At 53.9% G+C, this 19,981-nt stretch overlaps 1 protein-coding gene across 2 annotated transcripts in view; it reads left to right on the forward strand.

Annotated features, from left to right (window-relative positions):
• PREX1 (phosphatidylinositol-3,4,5-trisphosphate dependent Rac exchange factor 1) overlaps positions 1-19,981 on the forward strand; it is a 192,537-nt gene that overhangs the window by 145,016 nt on the left and 27,540 nt on the right. For both annotated transcript variants that reach the window (XM_061210224.1, XM_061210225.1), the window contains exons 15-21: positions 7,163-7,235; positions 11,846-11,988; positions 13,696-13,788; positions 14,735-14,883; positions 16,621-16,706; positions 18,476-18,612; positions 19,314-19,425. In XM_061210224.1, the coding sequence (XP_061066207.1) occupies positions 7,163-7,235; positions 11,846-11,988; positions 13,696-13,788; positions 14,735-14,883; positions 16,621-16,706; positions 18,476-18,612; positions 19,314-19,425 (793 nt within the window). The remainder of the gene's footprint in view (positions 1-7,162; positions 7,236-11,845; positions 11,989-13,695; positions 13,789-14,734; positions 14,884-16,620; positions 16,707-18,475; positions 18,613-19,313; positions 19,426-19,981) is intronic.

The raw sequence follows: 19,981 nt of genomic DNA on the forward strand, positions 1-19,981 counted from the left end.
TTTGCTGCAACTTCCCAAAGGTGATTGTTCCATCGAGGTGCCATGGACACTTTTACCTACCTGCCTCTTATACTTTATGGCTTCTGTTTGCAGGGTGCTTACTCTGGGCCAGGCCCTGTCTGGGCTTTGTGCAGTATCTCATTGAGTCCTCCAACCCATTTCCAGACAGGGAACTGGGGCCCAGAGAGGCCAAGTGCCTGGTTCAAGGGCACACAGCCTGGCAGCAGTAAAGCTGGGACTCGGATGGGCGCATCTTTCGTACTTAGGCCTCGTTTCTGCAAACTTTTCAGGGAGCCTGCAAGAATGTTCGTTCATAGTCTATAAGAAGAACGTAATGTCTCCAAAGACAAGAAGACAACTGTGAAATCTAAATGTTTAAACTTTCATAGAGCGCAGCTTTATGGCAGCCTTATTAATTGTTAAGTTTAGCATTCACAGAAACTTCATTCCATTCAAAAACAATTTGCTGCCTGGATTTTCTCATGTCGAACAAATTCCTGATGATTGCCTAGAAATCATAGCCTATCTATGTAAAGTAAATGCTTCTCGGCGTCAGATAACTTCAAAAGCAAGTTTAGAACAATTCTTGAAAAAAAAATTTCAAGCCCCCAAAACGTATTTAATGTAGGATGTGGGTGCATTTTAATATGTTTGCTATGATGTGGGGCCCTAAGACGCGGGAGGTCTTAAAAAGACCTTGGATTTGAATTCAGATTTGCACAGCTGGGAAGCACAGAGGTGCTAACCATTGTACTACACCGCACACTGCCCCCTCCTTAGGATCCCCTGAAGCCAGCTCAGAGCATGTGCTTTATTTATAGCCAGGTAGACCTGGGTTCAAATCTCAGCACTGCCGCTTCTCAGCTGAGTGATCTTGGACAAGCCACTTAACCTCTCTGTGCCTCAGTTTCCACACCAGTAAAATGAAGCTCAAAACAATACCTTCCCCTTTAGATTATTTTGAGGATTCAGTGAGTTAATCATCTAAAGTGCTCAGAACAGTGCCTGGCACAGAGTAATTGCTTAGTAAATGGAGCTGTTATTGTAATAATTCCTCATTTCCTTCCCAAAGGATTCAAGGTGCCTCAGAATTCCATGCAGTGTGGAAGGAAGGCTGAAGAAATTACAGAGGGACTTGGGGGTGCAGGAACAGACAGCTGGGGAGGACCGAGGGGCGATCTGTTCGGGGTCCCATCTTCTGAGTGGGCTGTGATAGGAGAGGGGCGATTTCTTTTGTGGTTTAGGTTCTTCGTTCCCCAGACATGCCAGGGTGTAGGGCTCTCTGAAACGCTGCTTCTCCCCACCTTGGACCTTTGTGGCCTCATGTTTGCTGAGCTCCACGGCTGACTGTTGGTTTCAAAGCGCGATGTGGACTTTGCCTTAAGTGGCGAATCCCAGGCCTGAGCTGGGAGTGGGGTGGGTTACCGAGCTGACGAGAAGTCAGTGAACCTGGGAAATATCTGGAGATGGAATGCACAGGATGCACCGCTCTGGGGCTGGGAAGGGGTCACGGATGGGTCCCGGGGTTTTGGCGCGGTGGGTTTTCCCTTCGTTCACAGTGATGGGAAGGCGGGGGTGGGGAGAAGTTGAGCGTTCTCCTTGGCTGTGGGAAGGCGCTGCCTTTGGGGTGCCCACTGTACTCCCCAGTGGAGTGGAGGAGGTGGGCGGGGGAGGGGCAGGCTTTGCACACCTGCTGCTCAGGAGGCATCTCTGCCGCAGATACTCTGTTCCTTGTCAGCTCCTGGGTGGTATTTACAATGAGGGGGCAGAAGAGAGTGTAGAAAAATCCGACAAGAGGGCTCACGGACTCATCCCTTTTTTCCTCCTAACACCTGCTGTGTATAAGGCACTGTTTTAGGTTCTGGGGGGACAGCAGTGGACAAGACAGACAACGCTCCTGCCCTCGTGGATGTTAAATTCTGGTGAGGGGTAGGAGAGGCATTTAATAAACAAGGAAAAGTAGTAAAATACTTTGTTAGCTGGTGCTAGGTGCCAGCTCGGTGGGAGCTATGGGGGGGGGAGTTGACCTTTCACGTGGGTGGATGGTGATGTGGTTTTTCACAGGGGGCAGAGAAGGTGGTGTTTCGAGCAGGGACCTTTGAATAGAGACCGGAGGGAGGTGGGGAACGAGCCAGGGGGACGTCTGGGGCCGGAGCTTTCTCTGAGGGGACAGCAGCTCGGAGGCTCTGAGTGGGGTGAGCTTGGAGGGTCTGGGGGTGGGGAGAGGCCGGTGCGGCTGGAATGGCATGAGCGAGAGGGAGGGTGGTGGGGAAGCTGGTGGGCAGCCAGCCCCAAGGGGCCTTGTGAGCTCTTGGGAGGTTTTGGGCCACTGCAGGGCTCTGAGCACAGATGGGACAGCATCTGACTTCGGTGGGATAAGATCCTCGGGCTGTCGGGGGACGAGGTTGGCAATCGGGAGAGCAGCGAGGAGGCGGCTTCAGAACTGCAGGTGGGGAGCATGGTGGCTGAGAACTGGGTGGCCGCGGGGGAGGTGGAAAGAGTGGTCAGGTTTTGGATTTTTTGAAGGTAGACCTAACAGAGTCTGCTGTTGAATGGACGGAGTGGGCGGGCAGTGGTGAGAGACACAGGAGTCTTGAATGACTGCAAGGCCCTCGGCCGAGCTGGGGAGGCTCGAGTGCGCCCTGGACCCCGGCAAGGAGGAGAACCAGCCAGAGCAACGGCCTCTGGTGGTTTCTCCTTGTGATCGGTGTTGGGCACGGCGGGGGCCTGCTTGTGGCCGGTGCTGTCACATTAGCTGTGATCCTGGCCGAAGGCCCCCTGGAGTAGCCTGAGTCATTGTCAGTTGGTCCAGAGGACCCCCCCCACCCCGCCTCCCTGCCGCCATCCCCCAGCATCCAGTCACAGTGGAGGCAGGGGGTGGACGGTGGAGTGAAGGTTGCAGCTGACCCTCTGTCCACTTCAGCAGGCCTTGCATGGCTTGGCCTGGTCTGGGGACACAGGGAAGTTAATTGGAGTTGACATAGGATGGCTTCCATGAGATTGACCGAACGACAGCTGGCATCTGGCTCCGGGTCAGGGAAAGGGGGGGACGGTGTGCGTGTGGGTCTCTCTGTGGGGGAGAGTTTGGTGATGAGGATGTGACCTTGAAGACTGCTTACAGCAAGTCTTGATTCCAAGAGTCATCCCCACCTGCACTTTAGCAGGAAAGTCAAGAAGAAAACATAGAATTGTGTAGTTCAGCAGGGTTATTTTGCTTTGAACACATCTTCATTTCTAACTCTAGGTCATTCTGCTCCTTGAAACAAAATGTTGATTGAAACCCCCTAGATCAGTTAGAAATACTTTTGGCTGCACATAGTAGGAAACCTGACTTACACAGTCAAAACATTTATCTCTCACATAATAGGAAATCTAAGTTATACAATAAAGACATTTTTTGCTCATATAACTAGGCGTCCAGAGTTCATGGTCCTAGAGCTCAACGATGCCATTTATACCCATGCTCTTTCCATCTTTTTGTTCCGCCATCTTGCCAGCTGCCTCATTGTCATAAGATGGCTGCCACAGCTCCAGGTATCACATGTATGTAGACCTATGGCCAAAGGCAGGCAGCAGGGGCAGTTGGAAAGAGCTTTCTCACTATGTTTATTAGGAGAGGAAACTTCCCCCAGTCCCCTCCCTTGCCCAGTGGTCTTCCCCTTAGGTCTCATGGCCAGGTGGGTCCCTCATGTACCCCTAAACCACTCTCTCGGGAAAACAACAAGGATTGCTGAGAGTACCTTAGAATTCCTCAGAATTCATCCCTTGAGGCTGGGGGAAGGGCTCCCTACCAACTACTCAGATGAATGAGAATTCTTTTAGCTCAGAGGATAAGGAGAGTATTAGTCCTTTGATTGACAAGCTATGTACTGTATCACTTCTGATCTTCTGTGTGTATTATCTCATTTAATCTTCAGAAAACAGTTGTTATCCCCATTGTACTGATGAGGAAACTGAGGCTCAGGTTATGTAACTTGCCTCAGGAGACACAGAAATGAGGTACTCCTATAAGATTGTGTATGGAGGGGGCCTTCATGATGCCTTGGTAGTCAATAGTAATAGAAATTGTAATAATAATCCTCTGTATTGATTATAGCTTGTACTGTGGAGTCTGAGTGGGGAATACCACTGAGAGGTGGCAGAGGCCTTGGAAAGTCAAGGGCAAATCTGGGGACAAAAAGTACAAATGAGGAAATGAAAGTCAGAGAGGTTAAGGAATTGCCCACGGTCACGGCTTGGCCAAACAGGGGTTTGAACCCGGGGGATCCAGCTCCAGGGTTTGCTCTCCTCACCTCTTTGCTCATGGTTTTTTGGTCTGTGCTGCCTGGGCTCCGGGATGCCCTAGGCTGTGGCCATCAAAAGGAGGGCGGGGGTCGGTGGGCTGGGGCAGGAGGGAGCAGGGACAGGCCAGGAGCCAGGTGCGGGAGGGCTCATATCTGCTGGCTCCTGTGCCGGCTCCGCAGAAATGTGCCCTGAGCGCCCGCTACGCTGACCCCCATGCTCAGGCAGATAGATGGCAGTGCTGACGGCGGTGGGGTTTCTAGCACCCGGGGTGGGGTGGCAAGGCTGGGGTGGGTGAGCAGGCAAAGGGCCAGGCCGGCAGCTCAAGGCACCAGCAGAGGAAACAAAGGATAAACAAGGACAGGACAGGAGCCCTGGCCGTAACCCTGGGTAACTCTCCTCCCCTCTTGGAGCCTCAGTTTCCCTATTTGTAACTTGGAGGGAAGGTCCGGGTGTAAAAGGATTCCATTCTCATGCTGTAAACTTGGGCAAGTGCCAAGCCTGTCTGTGCCTCAATTTCTTCATCTGTCAAATGGGGTTAATAAGAGCGATTGCGTCTGGGTTGACCATCAAGGTAGTTAGGAGGAGCTGACATGGGCACTGAGACCTGAAAAGCCAGGGCAGGGTATTCCAGGGGGAGGAAGGAGTAGGTGCAAAGGCCCTGAGGTGGGGTCACATGTAGTGTGTGGAAGGAGCAGCAAGGAGGCCGTCGTGGATGGAGCCCCCAGCGAGGGGGGCTGGTGGGTGAGTGGGGGATGAAGGGGAAGTGTGCTGGTGAGGTTGATTGCACAGGGCTGTGTGTGCCTGTGCCTTCCTCTGGGAGGGGAGAAAATGGGGACTGGATGACTTTCGGTTTCCCCACGGCTGGCAGGATGTGGGGTGGGGGCTTGCTTTTCAGGCGGTGGACACATCCAGGGTTGGCGTATTTCACTCTTGACCAGAGAATCCCTCTGCTGTTCTCACTTTGGGAGCCACCCCATGGGTCACCCCAGGGCCCTTTGGAGAGAAGAGAGGCCGGGACGGGCTGGGATGGGCTGGGAGCCCAGGTTGTGAGAGCTTCAGAAAGCTAGGTGGGCTCCAGACGCCTGCCCGGGCCCCCTGGGCTGCAGAGCTGGGCCTGCCCGCCTCCTGGGCCCCTCACAGCTGGGGGCGGCTGCTCCGGATGCGGCCTCTTGCATGGATGGCCGCCCCGCTGGCAGGGCTGTGAGCGTGCTGGCTCTCCAGCCGCTGGCCCGCGGTCCCACAGGACAGATTTGTCATCTGTGAGTCAGCTGGGGCAGCTAGAGCAGCTGAGGCCAGTGGCTCCCCCAGGCTCTGCTCTGGGGCCTTGGCAGGCTGAGGCCTGCAGCTCTGAATTCATTTCTCCTGTAGCTGAGGAATTCCCTCCCTGGCCCCTCCGCTGCTGGCAGGGGCCTGGGGGGGATACACCAACAGTGGAGGCCTCTAGGCCTGGCTGTGTCGGGCCAGTGGCTCTTGGAATAACTTCTCACTTGGGCAGTATTTTAAACGAGAGGCCGGCTGAGTGGAGCGAAGCTCATTGACCTGGCTGCAGACTAATGCATGAGTTAGTCCCTGCTGACAATGTCTTTATTCAGTCAGCAAGTATGTACTGAGCACCTATTGCATGCCAGGCTCTGTTCTAAGCACTTAGGATTCAGCAGGGAACACAATAGATCAAAGGCCTTTTCCTTAAAGAGCTGACCTTCTCACTCACCCTGTTTTTGCCGGCCATGTTATTTTCTGTACTCTAAACTTTGTCCACCTCTGGACCTTTGTCTGTGCTGTTTCCTTTGCCTGTCACTTCCCCTACGTACACACACAACTCACATACTTTGCCTGGATATACTGAGATTATTTGGGTTGCAAGAAACAGAAACAGTATCTGGCTAACTTAAGGAAAGTAAAAAAGAGAAGATGACTTATTGAGAAGGCCGTGGAGCACCCACAGAGTCAGGGGGAGACCCAGGAGCCAGGTCCTAGGAGGAACTGGCACCAGGAGACTCCCAGCTTCTCGGGAGCAGGCGCGGAGGGGCACCGTCTCCAGGACACACTCTCGGGGAGAATCGGCACCAGCTGTTCCCTGACCTTGGGTTCCTCTGCTCAGGGAGGAGCCAGGTCAGTTAGGAGTTGAACTTGATCTCTAGTATCAGAGAGCCAGCTACAGAGGCTGAAACAAATTAGGGATTTATTTTTCTTTGGTATGAGAGAAGCCCAGAGGTTGGTGGTCCAGAGCTGCTAGTACAATCTCATGATATCTTTGAAGACCACCCCTGCTCTTTCTTTTTGCTCTGCCATCCTTAGTATGTCTCTATTTTTGAGGTCACATTGTGCTCTAGGATGACTGCAGGAGCTCCAGCCATCACACCTTTGTTCCAGGCAGGAGGAAGAGAAAGGAAGGGCCGGGGACAAAGAGTGTTTTGCCAGAGCTCCCTATCAGTGGTTTCTGCTTATATCTCATTGGCCACCTCTAGCTGTAAAGGAGGCTGGGATCTGTGGTTGTCTAGGTAGATGAATTGCTGTCTGTAAGAGTGAGGGTTTCAGTACTAGGGCGGGATGGGGCCGGGGAGGGTTGTTGCTGGGCAACCAGCAGTGTCTGCCACACAAAATCTCCATTTCTCGTTTGTGGTGTTTATGGCATGGTACACCATGCATTTCTCACATGTAAATAATTAACATGCAATTAAATACTTTTCTTGTTTGGGGTTTATTAATAACAATCAGAGACATGGTTGGGGGATACCACAGTAAACCAGACAGACACACGTCCCTGCCCTCGTGGAGTCTCCACTCCCCGGGGGGGTGGCGGGCTTTTCCCCAGCCTGGCTCAGCCCCTTGGCTCAGCGGGTCCACCTAACACCCTCTGCTTCTTGTTCTGTTCCAGGGCGATTGCCAGACACGCGAGGAGGCGGTGGCGCTTGGTGTGGGCCTGTGTAACAATGGCTTCATGCACCACGGTAATCCGCCCCTTCCCCTTCAGCCCAGCCTCCCCGGGGTGGGGTGGCGGTCCTGTCCTGGAACAGAAGAGCTGGCAGGGACCCCCTGGTCCCTGGTGCATTTTACGGCGGGGGGAAACTGAGGCCCAGAGAGAGCAAGTGGTGGGCTGGCGGCTGCCCAGCGTGCCCGTGGGTGAGCCCGGGCTGGATGCCGGGTGGGCCTGTGTGGCAGCTTGTGGATTCCACCCTTCCCCACCCCACCCGCCCCGTTCTGCACTGATGGGGACATCACTTCAGGTGGCCAGTGGGGACCAAGGTGGCTGGTAAAGATTGGCTGCAAAAAACAGACCGGATGTGAGGTCAAATCTATGGGCTTCCTAAGCCCTTCCTCCCTCATGGGATGTGGCCTCCCAGGGTGGGCAGTGAGGGTGGACGACGCGGACCTGGCCCATGGGCTTCCGGGGAGGAGAGGAGAGGAGAGGAGAGGGGTCCGTGGGGACAGAGGACGGGCGGGTTGTGAGCATGAGAGGAAGGAGGCCGGGCGGGGCCTCGCCCCTCAGATGCCTCACTCCTCCCCGCACAGGGAGAAGCACCTAAGAGGGGAGAGAGGCGGACGGTCCGAGATGGTCCTGGGGCAGGAAGCTGGGGAGAGGGAGGGAGAAAATGGTTCCACTGATGCCATTTTCAGTTAACACAGAAGTGATACTCTGTGTGCCTGGCCTCCTCCTAAGAACTCTCCATGTAGTAATGAGTTTCGTCCTTGGGACGATCGATCCTTTGATGTTGGTATGAATGTCATCCCCGTCTGTAAACGAGGAATGGAAGCTCAGGCAGCTGGGACACTTGCTCAAGGTCACCTGACAAGGAGAGGCTGGGATTTGAACCCAGGCAGGCTGGCGTCTCAGGCCACATGTCAACCACTGAGCTCTGTGGCCTGTCCTTGTGGCCCCGGGGGAGCCCTGAGGCTCCCACCCTTTTGGGACGAGTGGACTTTGAAGCCCCACCGAGGAGCCTTTCTCCTGTTTCCAGAACACTCCCCAGGGCCTTGTCACTTGCAGTTTCTCTCGCCTGGGTGTCCCTCCCTCCCTGCCTCGCCCCCTCACTTATTCAGTGTTCCTGCTCAATTCGTGCCTCCCCAGCGAGGTCACCTGACCACCTGGTAGAATAGCTCCTCTCTTTCCTCACTCCCTGGACCAGCTCAGATCCACTTTTCTTCCTGGAGCCGCTCTGTCCCTGCAAGGCTGATTCCACACCTCCCCTCCGTCTTTGTGCATCCCGCTGCCTTCCAGAGGGTGCCTTCTGCGTGCAGGCACCGTGCTAGGCTCCGGGGACCGGGGTGAACAAGATAGATGCAAGTCTTGCCCTCGTGTGCCTGTACGCGCGTGTGTGCGTGTGTGTGCGTGTGTGAATCACACGACAGTGAAATGAGTACATTTTCTGGACTATTACGAGCATGTGAGGAGGACTTTGGCTCTTACTCCAGTGAGGTGGGCGTCCCGGGAGGGTTCTGAGCAGGGAAGGACGTGCCTGACTGGGCTTCTTACAGGTCCCCTCTGGCTGCCTGTGGAGAGCGTCTGTGAGGGTGAGGGCGGAAGCAGGGAGGCCAGGGGGAAGGCGGCCGTCATAGTCCAGAGGAGGGACAACGCTGCTTGGATGCATGTGGTGGCCGCGGAGGCCTGAGACTCGGGAAGGGCTTCTGGCCATTCCTCCTCCCGGCATCTGCTCTGTGCTCCAGCTCAGTGGTTGGCAAACTCTGTCTGCAGAGGGTCAGACAGTAAGTACCTTAGTCCTTGTAGGCCACAAGGTCTCTGTCACAGCCCAGCTCTGCCCCTGTAGCCTAAAAGCAGCTACAGGCGATGTGTAAACAAGTGGGTGTGGCTCGGAGCCAGTAAAACTTTATTTAGAAAAACAAGTTTTCTACCCCTGGTCTAGCTGCTGGATTTACTCTCCCTTCAGCAGGGAGAGAGAGGCGCCCCTGGGGTGACAGGTCATCGGATTTGCCCCCTGCCTCGTAGCCGGCAGGCCCGGTTCTGCGCCTGACTCGGCGGACTGCCGGCAAAGCCCTGTTCCTCCCCAGCCTCAGTTTCCCCGTCTTTCCCTTCCCATCTGAGCTCAGCATGGCCACAGCTCTGTGGGGTTGGGACTCACTCTGGGGCAGGTCGGGAGCTCGGCAGCCTCGGTCATTCCCGAAAGCCGCTCTGTTCCCTGCGGGGGGCCCTCGCAGCTCCATCCCCACCTCCCGTCAGCTGGGCAGAGCCTCTCATTTGTGGGTGAGAGTAATTAGGGGTCCACCCCAGCTACTATTTCGGGAAGGTGGCTGGCTGAGGACATCGTGGAGGGGGTGACCCCGGGCAACATCACCACCCTCAGGGTCGCTCAGGGAGACAAACTGCAGGGCGTGGCCCTTGCTCCCTTGTTCCTGCCACGAACTCAAAAATAGGCTGAAAGGGGAAAGGGCCAGATCCTAGGGTTGTGGCCACTGCAGAATGCAGGTTAGGGTGCCGGGTGGAGCGTGGGGCGGGGCCTGTGTGGCGCCTCCCGTGGTGTCCGACCCGAGCTCCGGGGGCTCTGAGGTGTCCCCGGGGAGGGACCCAGAGGCCAGCGGTCCAGCGCCTTAGGCACATACAGGGAAACTGAGGCTCACCATTTAATCCTCGCAGCCACCCCGGGAAGTTGGTGCTGTTATTATCCCCACAGATGAGGAACCTGAGGCTCAGAGAGGCTAAATGGCCGTGAAGTTGGGAGGGGCCGGGCAGGGATTTGAACGTGGATCTGTGCCCGTCTCACGAAGCCTGGCCAGTGGCCTCGACTGGAAGTTGGGAGTGGTTGGCTCTCACCTGGCTGAGCTCCCGGACTCCAGGATTCCAGATGTTTCCCCACATATTTCAGCCGAGACACGAGACACAACACGGTGCTTCCTCTTCCCACTCCCTGAGTCTTTTAGCCTCGTGTTTACAGTGGAGGGGAAGCCAGCCGGCCTCCTGGGGCCTGGCTCCCAGCTCTGGGGTAAGCAGCAATTTGTGTGTCTGTTGTCTCCAAGGAGGTAATAGAGGTGGCCTGAGAACGATGCTCACAAACAGCTAGCGGTCCCGGGAAAGGAAGGAGACAGGAAGGAAGGGCTCCTGATGCTTTTCATGTCACCAAAGGTCTTCGGGGATGGCGGGGACATCGCGAAGCTAAGGCAGCTGCTTGTCCTTCTTTCAGGGGCCTGCTGACTTCAGACGACTGCCTCGATTTCTCCCCTTTATTTAATTTGTCCTCGCCCCCATCTATCAGGCCAGGCTGGGCAGTATGGTGAAGAGGAGGACCTGGGCTCTGTGACCTTGGCAGTTTATTTAGCTCCTCTGGGCTTCAGTCTTCCTATCTTTAAAAGGGGTGCAGCAGGTCCTTCTTTGTCTGCAGAGTAAGTGAACTTAAGCCTGTATCCCCGGCGTGCCCTGCACGAGAAGGTATTTAGTTAAATTGTAATCCACAGGGACCACATCACATGCTGATTGTTACTGGTTCTTTTTATTCATTTTCCTGCCTTGTCTTAGAACAGAGGTCAGAAGACTTCTTCTGTAAAAGCCCAGATAGTAAATATTTTAGATTTTGTGGACCATACAGTCTCTTGCAATTATTTAATTCATGTCATTGTGGCCCCAAAGCATCCCCAGACAATATGTAAATAAATGGGTGTGGCTGTGTCCCAATAAAACTTTATTTATAAAAAGCAGGAGTGGGCCACATTTGGCCCACAGGGACTGAGTGTGTTAGTCCCTGGTCTAAAGGGTTTCACTGTGGTCTGTTTCTGATTATCAGTGAGGGAGAGTTCCTTTTCATATAATTGCTGCCTGCTTAGATTTTCCCATATGTTAATTGCCCATTCATATCCTTTGCCCTTTTATCTATGAGTATCCCAGCTTTCTCTGGTTGATTTGTTGGAGTTTCCTGTATATTCTAGGTATTTATTCTTTGTTGGTTTTAGACAGTACAATTAGTTTGGAATCTGCGGCCTGCCTATGGCCTTCCTACTGAATGGAAGTCTTTAATTTTATCATAGTGCTTTTTGGGGGGTCTTGTATATGAACTCCTTTTCTGCTCTAGGGCAGAGATATTCTCCTGCATTTTGTTTGGTGAGCTGTAGCTTTTCTGTTCCTATTTAGGTCTTTAATCCAAAAGGAGTTTATTGTTATATATGGTATGAGGTAGGGATCCGGTTTTATTTTTTTTTCCTGTAAGTCAGTTTTCCCTGTACCATCTGTGGAATACGCCACGTGATCGTTCATCATCCATCACATGCTGAGTTCCCATAAACAGTGTCCTCTTATGTGATTGCTGTTCTCTTCTGCTGGCTTTTAATCTGCTTCTGCTGTGGTTCCACACAGGTTTTGTTACCATGGCTTTGTAATATGCCTTTATAGCAGGTGGGGTGAGTTCAGATTTTTCAAGGGAAGTCAGAAAGCCAGGCTTTTATGTTGAATATCCTAATATGTTAGTATTGGCACAGGATTTTACTTAAAAGAGCACCGTGCTGGCCAAACCAAACTTGTCCAGGGGCTGGTTCCAGCCCGTGGCTGCCAGTTGGCAGGTGCTCCTGAAAGCTTCCCGTGTGAGCCTGACCTTGCGCTTGCATGTCTGTGGGTTCACAGTGCTGGAGAAGAGCGAGTTCAAGGATGAGTCCCAGTACTTCCGTTTCCACGCAGACGAGGAGATGGAGGGAACCATCAGCAAGAACAAACAGCTTCGCAGCGACTTCAAGCTGGTGGAGAACATTCTGGCCAAGCGCCTGCTGGTAGGAGCAGAGCTGTGCTGCCGCATCTTCCTTCCCAGACCCGCCTGCAGGCCCGGGAACTGGGCAGCCTTCAGGTTATGGCTGGAGAAGTTGAGGTCAACTTGGAATACCCGAGAGTATGGGGGATTCTAGGTGGTGGCTGGCAACACTGCCCAGAGGCCAGGTTGCTTTACTGGACAGACTACCCTCTTGACAGATGAGATTGGGCTCGCTGGGCTCCTTTTCTTTTCCTTCCCATCTCCCCTTGTCTGCCCCACACCCCAGCCTAGCCTTGTGCAGGGAGGATGGCCTCCTGAAATGACTCCTCCTGCACACCAAAACCTTGTGTCTTCTGGGCTGTCACCCTGTCCTTGTTCAGTTGCTGTAAATAGCCTTGCAGTTAAGGTAGAACATTTACCAGCCTGTTCAGATATTTTACTAGCCTAGCCCACCGAATCCTGTTTCTCTCCCACTGGTGAGCAGCAGCCTCCATCTTAAGGCCTGGCCCACAGCAGGCAACCGGGAGAGAGGCTTGGAGAGGTTAGGTCTCTTGTCATTGCCAGAGTTGAGGCCGAAGTCCACCGGATGGGAAGGCAGCTCCATTGACTTCTTTCCTATAGTACTTACGGGGGCTGCTGTTCCAATTCCCACTTATTGCACAGCAAAGCCCTCCAGTGCTCCCCATCACACTTAGGATAAATCCAGTCTCTCACCATGGCCTTCAAGACTCGTCATGCCTCTCCATCTTCATCTCCTGTGCTCTCCCCTTCCTCATCCCACCCACCCCAGCCACTCCAGCCACCCTGATCTTCTTTCTTATCCTCCAGTACCTTGGAGCCTGACTCAGGGCCTTTGCACATGCTGTGCCCTCCACCTGAAGCACTTTCTCCACCCTTTATAAACTTCTGTTCCTCACTTCATTCAGGTCTCAGCTCAGATATCACCTTCTCTGGCCCCGCTGCCACACCACGTCCTGTCCCTTTAAGTCATTTGTTTTAATTCAAACGACATACACTCTCTGCACCACATTCTATAGTTCTTTATTTGTTTGTAGTCTGTCTCCCCCAGTAGATAGTCAGCTGCACGAGGACAGGAACCGTCTGTCTTGTTCAGTGCTGTTTCTGGAACAGTAAAGTACCTGGCCCATATAATAGGCAGCAGCTCAGCAAATATTTATTGAACGAATAAATGCATTTCCCTGTATCCCCACCACCACTGACCCCCCCGAACCCACCAACCTGCCTGTCATCCTGTGATGGGGAGGGACGGCTCCTCCCTAAACCCCCTTCCTGTCCCCAAGTTCTTGGTGGCTGGATTCCTTTGGATCTATTTTATTCATTAAGTCAGTAAGTTGTTATTGAGCACCTACTGTATGCCAGCAGATGGGGAGACAGTGGTGCATAAATAAGGAGGCTCTGTCCTCAGGTTGGGGAGAGGAAGGGGAGACAGGCAATGAAAAGTAAACAAATACGTGTGGTCAGCACCAGGCTGAAGCACAAGCCCAGTGGTGAGTCTTCACGTGACAGATACGTATTGAGCATCTTCCGTGTCCTGGGTGCTGCTAGTGTTTAAATCCATCCTGCCGCACCCCACCCCCCAATCTGTACCCTGAGTAGATCTGGGGCACGAGGAGCTGGCAGGATCACGGTTCTCACCATGGGGGCCAAGGTGGGGTTGGCTCCAGGCCCCCCTCCCTGCCTCACCATCTCTCTTGCCTCGGACCCTCAGATCCTGCCCCAGGAGGACGACTATGGCTTCGACATCGAGGAGAAGAACAAGGCCGTGGTGGTGAAGTCGGTCCAGAGCGGCTCGCTGGCGGAGGTGAGGCTGCTCAGAGGGGCCACCCTGGCTTGGGCTGGGTGCGGATGGGAAAGTGGGGCATCTCTCCTCGTTTCTTGAGGCAGGCCAGCTCAGAAAGCCCTGGGATGTCAGTGGTCCCTCCTTGTTCATTGCCCTGGTGGGGAAACTGAGTGTGGGGCGGTCTTGTCTGCAGAGCCCACGGCTTGGGGCTGCCCTCCCAGCATGTGCCACCAGCTCCCTCTGCTGGCCTTTTGGGGTGGTGCATGAAAACGACCTGAGGGTCTGAATCAGCTCCGATTATGGAAAAAATATCCAGGGTTGCTGTGACATGGATACAAGGTCTGGAGGAGGACAGCCAAGGATTCAGCCCCGGGTCCTCTCAGCTGTTCGCAGGGGGTGTTCAGGTGGGTGGGAGAGAGGCACCTGCCGCTTTGTCCAGGGCCTCTGGTTGCTTCCTCGTAGCGATTACCAATGTGTATGGCTGCAAGTAGCCACATGCTGGCCTCACAGTGACAGGAACCGTGGGGCTTCATTTCTTTAATAACATAAGCAGTGAGAAGGAGGTGGTTGTGTCTTGGTTCGGGGTCGATGCCTCTTTGACTTTCCTGGCCAAGCCCTCGTGGTCACAAGGTGGCTGCCCCGGGTCCATGCCTCGTGTCCTCACTCGGCTGGGCGGGAAGCACGGGCGGACTGACAGCTCCTCCTCAGGGGAAAAGCGTCTTTCCCGTTAGCGCCCCCTGTAGGCCTCCCTCCATAGCTCGTTGGCCAGAACGGGTCTCCCCAGCGCCCTAACCGCTTACCACAGGGGGGAGCGGGGTTGCCCTGGGGGGCTCCTGCTGGTTGTGCCTGGTGCCTGGTGCCGGCTCTGTGCTGCCTGAATGCGTTCAAGGCTCGTTAGCGAGGAGGAGAAGGGAGGGGAGGGGGCCAGTTAGCCGGTGTGCCTGTCTCCCGCTCCACCGCCGCCCAGATGGCCGGCCTGCAGGTGGGGAGGAAGATCTACTCGGTCAACGAGGACCTGGTGCTCCTGCGGCCGTTCGCAGAGGTGGAGTCCAGCCTCAGCCAGGCCTTCTGCTCCCGCCGCCCGCTGCGCCTCCTGGTAGCCACCAAGGCCAAAGAGTGAGTGTCCCCCCGGGTGGGGTGTCCGGTGACCTTCCTCTCAGGTTGAGGAGTTGCCCGAGTCCTAGGGGTGTTGGTGGGGGCCCGAGCCGTCCCGCTTCCCCGTGGTTCGGGCTCCTTCTGCAGGCACGTGACACAGTGCTGCTGCCTCTGTTCAGTCGACAGATGTTCGAGTGCCTGCTCTGTGCCCACTGGTGTTTCAGGCTCTGAGGATGCAGCCCCGTCTGGATAGATTCATTTCTACCCTCGTAGATCTCAGTCTGTTTGGAGGGTAGAGCAGGAGACAGACAAAAACAAAGCAGAAAAGTAAGAGACATACTGAGCCAGGTAGTTCAGGTAGTAGTGAGTGTGGACCAATATATAAAGCTGGGACAGGAGATGGGCATCTGGAGGGGTGGTGGTCAGGGAGACGCCACTGAGAACTGAGGTGAAGACCTGAAGGAGGTAAGGGAGCGAGTCAAGGGGACTTCCGGAGGAGGAGGGTTCCAGGCAGAGGAAACAGCGAGTGCAAAGGCCCTGGGGTGGAACTGTGGCTGGTGTGTTTGGAGAACAATGAGGAAGCTGATGGGGCTGGAAGAGAGTGAATGAGAAAGAGGGGTGGGCAGTGAGGTCAGCCAGGCCCTATAGGGCCTGTGCCCATGGTAAGGACCATGGAACCACTGGAAGGTTCTGAGCAGAGGGGCGGCATGATCTGATGTAGGTTCTGGCCGAATCTCTCTGGCTGCAGGTGGAGACTAGATTGTCAGGGGCAGAGGTAGAAGCAGGGGAAGTGGTAAGGAGGCTGGTGGCCCAGCCCTGCATGGCAATGGTGGCAGCAGCTTAGCATTTATTCGTTCAATAAGGAACGAATGGTGGGGTGGTGGGAAGTGGTCGGGTACCAGATATAGGTACAGGGAGAAGCATTTTCTATTTTATAACCTGTGGATTTGGTTTTCACTTCTCCCTTCTATTTAAGGCAGGTGCTCTCTGTTTTCTATTGATGAGAGTGATGGAAAGTTTTAAATAGGATTATTTCAGTAAAAAGACATGTCAATTTAAGGAAAATGATTGATAGTTTGGTTGGTATGTAGAAGTGGCAGAAATCACCAAGGTGGAACGTTCCTGCTTCAAGTTCCAGAAATACCTGGGGTTTGAGAACAGGCTCTCAAGAAGACTTTATCTGGCAGGTGGGGACGATCCAAGGCCCAATGTAGGGGGCACGCCCTTGGTAGGGAAGCCCCTGGATTAATGACACCTGCTGTATGACCCTGGGCAGGTGTTGCCCACTCTGCCCTGGTGACCCACTGCAGAATGGCCAATACCTGGGCTTTCAAATCATGCTCTGTGGGCGACACGTGGGCATTTTTCTAGAGTCAGCACCAAGATGTGCTGGGTCAGTTGTCACTCTCCCAAATCTGTGATTATTGAGTAAAATGTTCACTGGCCAAGGTGCTGGTCTGGCTGCCACGAGGCCTCCTCTCACCAAGAGAATGATGGAGAGGGGTAGGAGGGTGATTGGGAATTCCTGTGCATGGGCTGAATCTCCAAGGGTGGGCCAGCTGGTTCTGATCAATCAAAGGTCCTGCTGCCGTGGGCTTTGGTTAGACGAGGTTTCTCGATACATTTGGACAGCGTGGTGCTGCTGCTATTTGGGGTTTGATTTCCCAAAAGCCTGGGGGGCAGGGGCTCCCAGGGTTGGCCCCTTGGGCTGTCGGGAGCGGTACTGCTTTACCTTATGGCTGCTTTTGCTTGGTACAGGATCATCAAAGTCCCCGATCGTCCAGAGGCTCTGTGCTTCCAGGTCCGTGGAGCTGCCCCGCCGTACGTCTATGCTGTGGGGAGAGGTGAGCGGGAGCCTAAGAGGTGGAGAGGGGAGCTTTGGGAGGTGGGTCTGTGTGTGTGTGGAAGGAGTTCAGAGGCGCCCAAACCATTACCTCCAGGCCTGTGCCTCTTAGTGCACCATTAGCACTTACCTTCTTTGCTTGAAGCCAAGGCTTGCAAATGCTTGTGGAGGGGGGTCAGGCATTACAAATGGGCAACTAAAAGGAAGGCACTAGGGAGTGGTGAGGACTATGGCAAAGTGAGAAAAATACATGTTCACTCAAAAAAGGGCAGTTTTTCTTCAGCTGAAACTCATTGCCAGGCAGGAATGTGTACCTCCTCCTGCCAGATTTGATTTTTTTAAAGAAACCAGAAATAGGAATTTTGGCCACACTTCTGTGGCCAGATAGATCCAGCCCATAGGCCAGCAGTTTGAGACCTCTGATTTCTTACTGCCTTCTCCTTGTGTGCTGTTTAAGAGGTTACTCTGTCTAGGAGATGAAACCAAACTGACCTGAGATACGGAGTTCCCAGCCCTCTTTGCATCTGAGGGCCCCATTTTTAAAGTTTAAACATTCGTTGCCCACTCTTGTGGTCATAGTTGTACTTTTAATATGTCTTGATCGAACATGCACGTCACAATAGAAAGCTACTGAGAATTTGTTAATATCTTAAAGTAAGTTTTAATTTTATTTATCCCTAAAGCAGTGGTTCTCAACTGGGAGCAGTTTCACTCTCCAGAGACATCTGACAATGTCTGGAGACATCTTTGGTTGTTATAACTTGGGGTGCGGGCGCTACTGGCATCTCATGGGTAGAGACCAGGGATGGTGCTAAACATCCTACAGTGCTCAGGACAGCTCCCCACAACAGAGAATTATGCAGCCCAGAATGTCAGTAGTGTTGAGGTGAGAAACCCTGCCTTAGAGCAGAAGAGGTGTTTGTAGGCAAACTAGGCAAAAATAGTAAGACAGCTGATATTTCTTGAGTCCTTACTAAGAGCCAGGCACGGGGTAAATGTTTAACATGTTTCAACTCACCGAATCTCTCAAGAACCCTATGAGTAGATATTATTAGTGTCTTCATTTTACAGATGAGGCAGCCAAGGCACAGAGAGGTTATGGAACTTGCCTGAGGTCACACAGTTGGTCAATGACAGAGCCAGAATTTGAATCCAGGCTCCTGGGGTCCAGGCCTGTACTTGTGCCCGTCACACCATGCAGGCCTGATGTTTTCCTGTGTACAAAGCTTGACATTCACTTGCATTTCTAGACCCTTCATATTAACCACACAAAACCCTGGGGTCCAAGCCCTGCAGTTTGTGAGTTGTGGTATAGCTGAGAAAACATGCCCTTAGAGTCTGGTAGACCTGGGTTTGAAACCTGCCTTATCCTAGGCACGTGACCTTGAGAGAGTCACTTTGCCTCTCCGAGCCTCTGTTTCCCTGTCTGCAAAATGGGACTGATCCTGGCCCCAGTATCATGGGCTGTAGTGGGACTTTAAAGGAGATGAAGCTCTAGAGTGAAACGTTTCTGGGTTCAAGTCCAGCCTCCCTTGCTGCGTGACCTTGGGCTAGCTGCTACTTCTCTGAACCTCAGTCTCTTCTTCTGCAAAATGGGAATGCATGGGGTGGAGAGTGGCTGCAGAGTGTGGGGGATGGAGGTGGCGTTTGGGGGAGTTGGGGTGGCGGGTGGGGTGGGGGACAGGTTCATCTGGTTACTTGCCCTTGCCTGGCAGTGCCCCGGGCTCTCTCCGCCTGGCATCCAGCCTCGAGCACTCTTGTCCCCCTTAGGCTCTGAGGCTGCGGCCGCAGGCCTCTGTGCTGGCCAGTGCATCCTGAAGGTCAACGGCAACAACGTGATGAACGATGGAGCCCCAGAGGTCCTGGAGCACTTCCAGGCTTTCCGGAGCCGCCGAGAAGAGGCCCTGGTGAGCCACCCGGCAGCTAAGGGGATCAGGGAAGCCCTGCTCATTGGGGTAGGGGCTGAGGACCACGTTCCCTTCTCTGGGGAAAAGCCTGAAGGCACCACAGCGTTTTAGGTGGGGCGGGGTGGGGCTGCCTACCTGGCAGGGCTGAGCTGGGCTTGGGCTCTAGGACCCCTCTGCTTCCTAAACCTCATGGCCTCAGTTTTCACAGCTGTGAAATGGGTGTGATAAGACCCTCTTTTCTTACCACATGGGCACGTTGGGCAAATAGTCATGTCAGCGGTAAAAAATTGATGTTATACTTGGGTTGGGGACCAGAGTTCTGTGGAGGGTGATCCTAATTCATTGGTTCATTTAATAAGTGTTTATTGAGCACCTGCTGTGTGCCTGGCATGTTTCGAGGCCCTGGGGCCACGGGAGAGACAAGGTTTCTGCTCCCATGGAGCTGACTTACATTTTCTAAGGCTCCTCCTTCCCTGGCTTCTGTGTGGAGCATAGACTATAGACAGTGAGGGCTGAGTGTGACTGCAGGTCCCTCAGGAAGGTTCCAGAGTGAAGTCTGGGAGGGCTCTCTGAAGGTGGTGTCGCCGACAGGCTAAAAGCCTGAGCTTTGGAATTAGGGAACAGTGTGCACCTTGGCCCCTTCCCTTCCCCACTGGGCTCCTGGTGTCGTGGCCGCCCCTCTTACTCTGCTCCCTGCACAGGGCCTGTACCAGTGGGTCTACCACACCCACGAGGATGCCCAGGAGGCCCGGGAGGCCCCCAGCGAGGACCCTAGTGGCGAGGGGGCCCGAGAGGAAGACCAGTCCAACTCAGGTAACAGGACAGGTGGGCCGTGTGACGGAGATGCCAGCAGGGACCGGGTCCTCCTCTGTGTCCACACTCCTCCCCATCCCATCCAGTCCGTCTCGACGCCATGGGTCTGTGTTAGTCTCTGACTGCTGCTGTAACAAAGTACTGCAAACCTGGTGGTTTAAAACAACACACATTTATTATGTTACAGTTCTGGAGGTCAGGAGTCCGAAATGAGACTCACCAGGCTATCTATAATCAAGGTGTCAGCAGGGCTGCATTCCTTTCTGTGGCTCTATGGGAGAATCCATTCACTTGCCTGTTTCAGGTTCCAGAAGCTTGGCTCGTGGCCCCCTTCCTCCATCTTCAGAGCCAGCAGTGTTGGCCTGCGTCCTTCTCACACTGCCATCTCCCTAATTCTAACTCTCCTGATTCCATCTTCCCCATTTAAGAACCCTTGTGATTACACTGGGTTCACCTGGATCATCTGGAATAATCTTACTGTAAAGTCAGCTGATTAGCAACCCTATTTGCAGCTGCAACCCTAATTCCTCCTTGCCAGGTAACATAGCGTACGCAC

The sequence above is a fragment of the Eubalaena glacialis genome, chromosome 13 (genome assembly GCF_028564815.1).
Source record: "Eubalaena glacialis isolate mEubGla1 chromosome 13, mEubGla1.1.hap2.+ XY, whole genome shotgun sequence".
NCBI classification, from domain to species: domain Eukaryota; kingdom Metazoa; phylum Chordata; class Mammalia; order Artiodactyla; family Balaenidae; genus Eubalaena; species Eubalaena glacialis.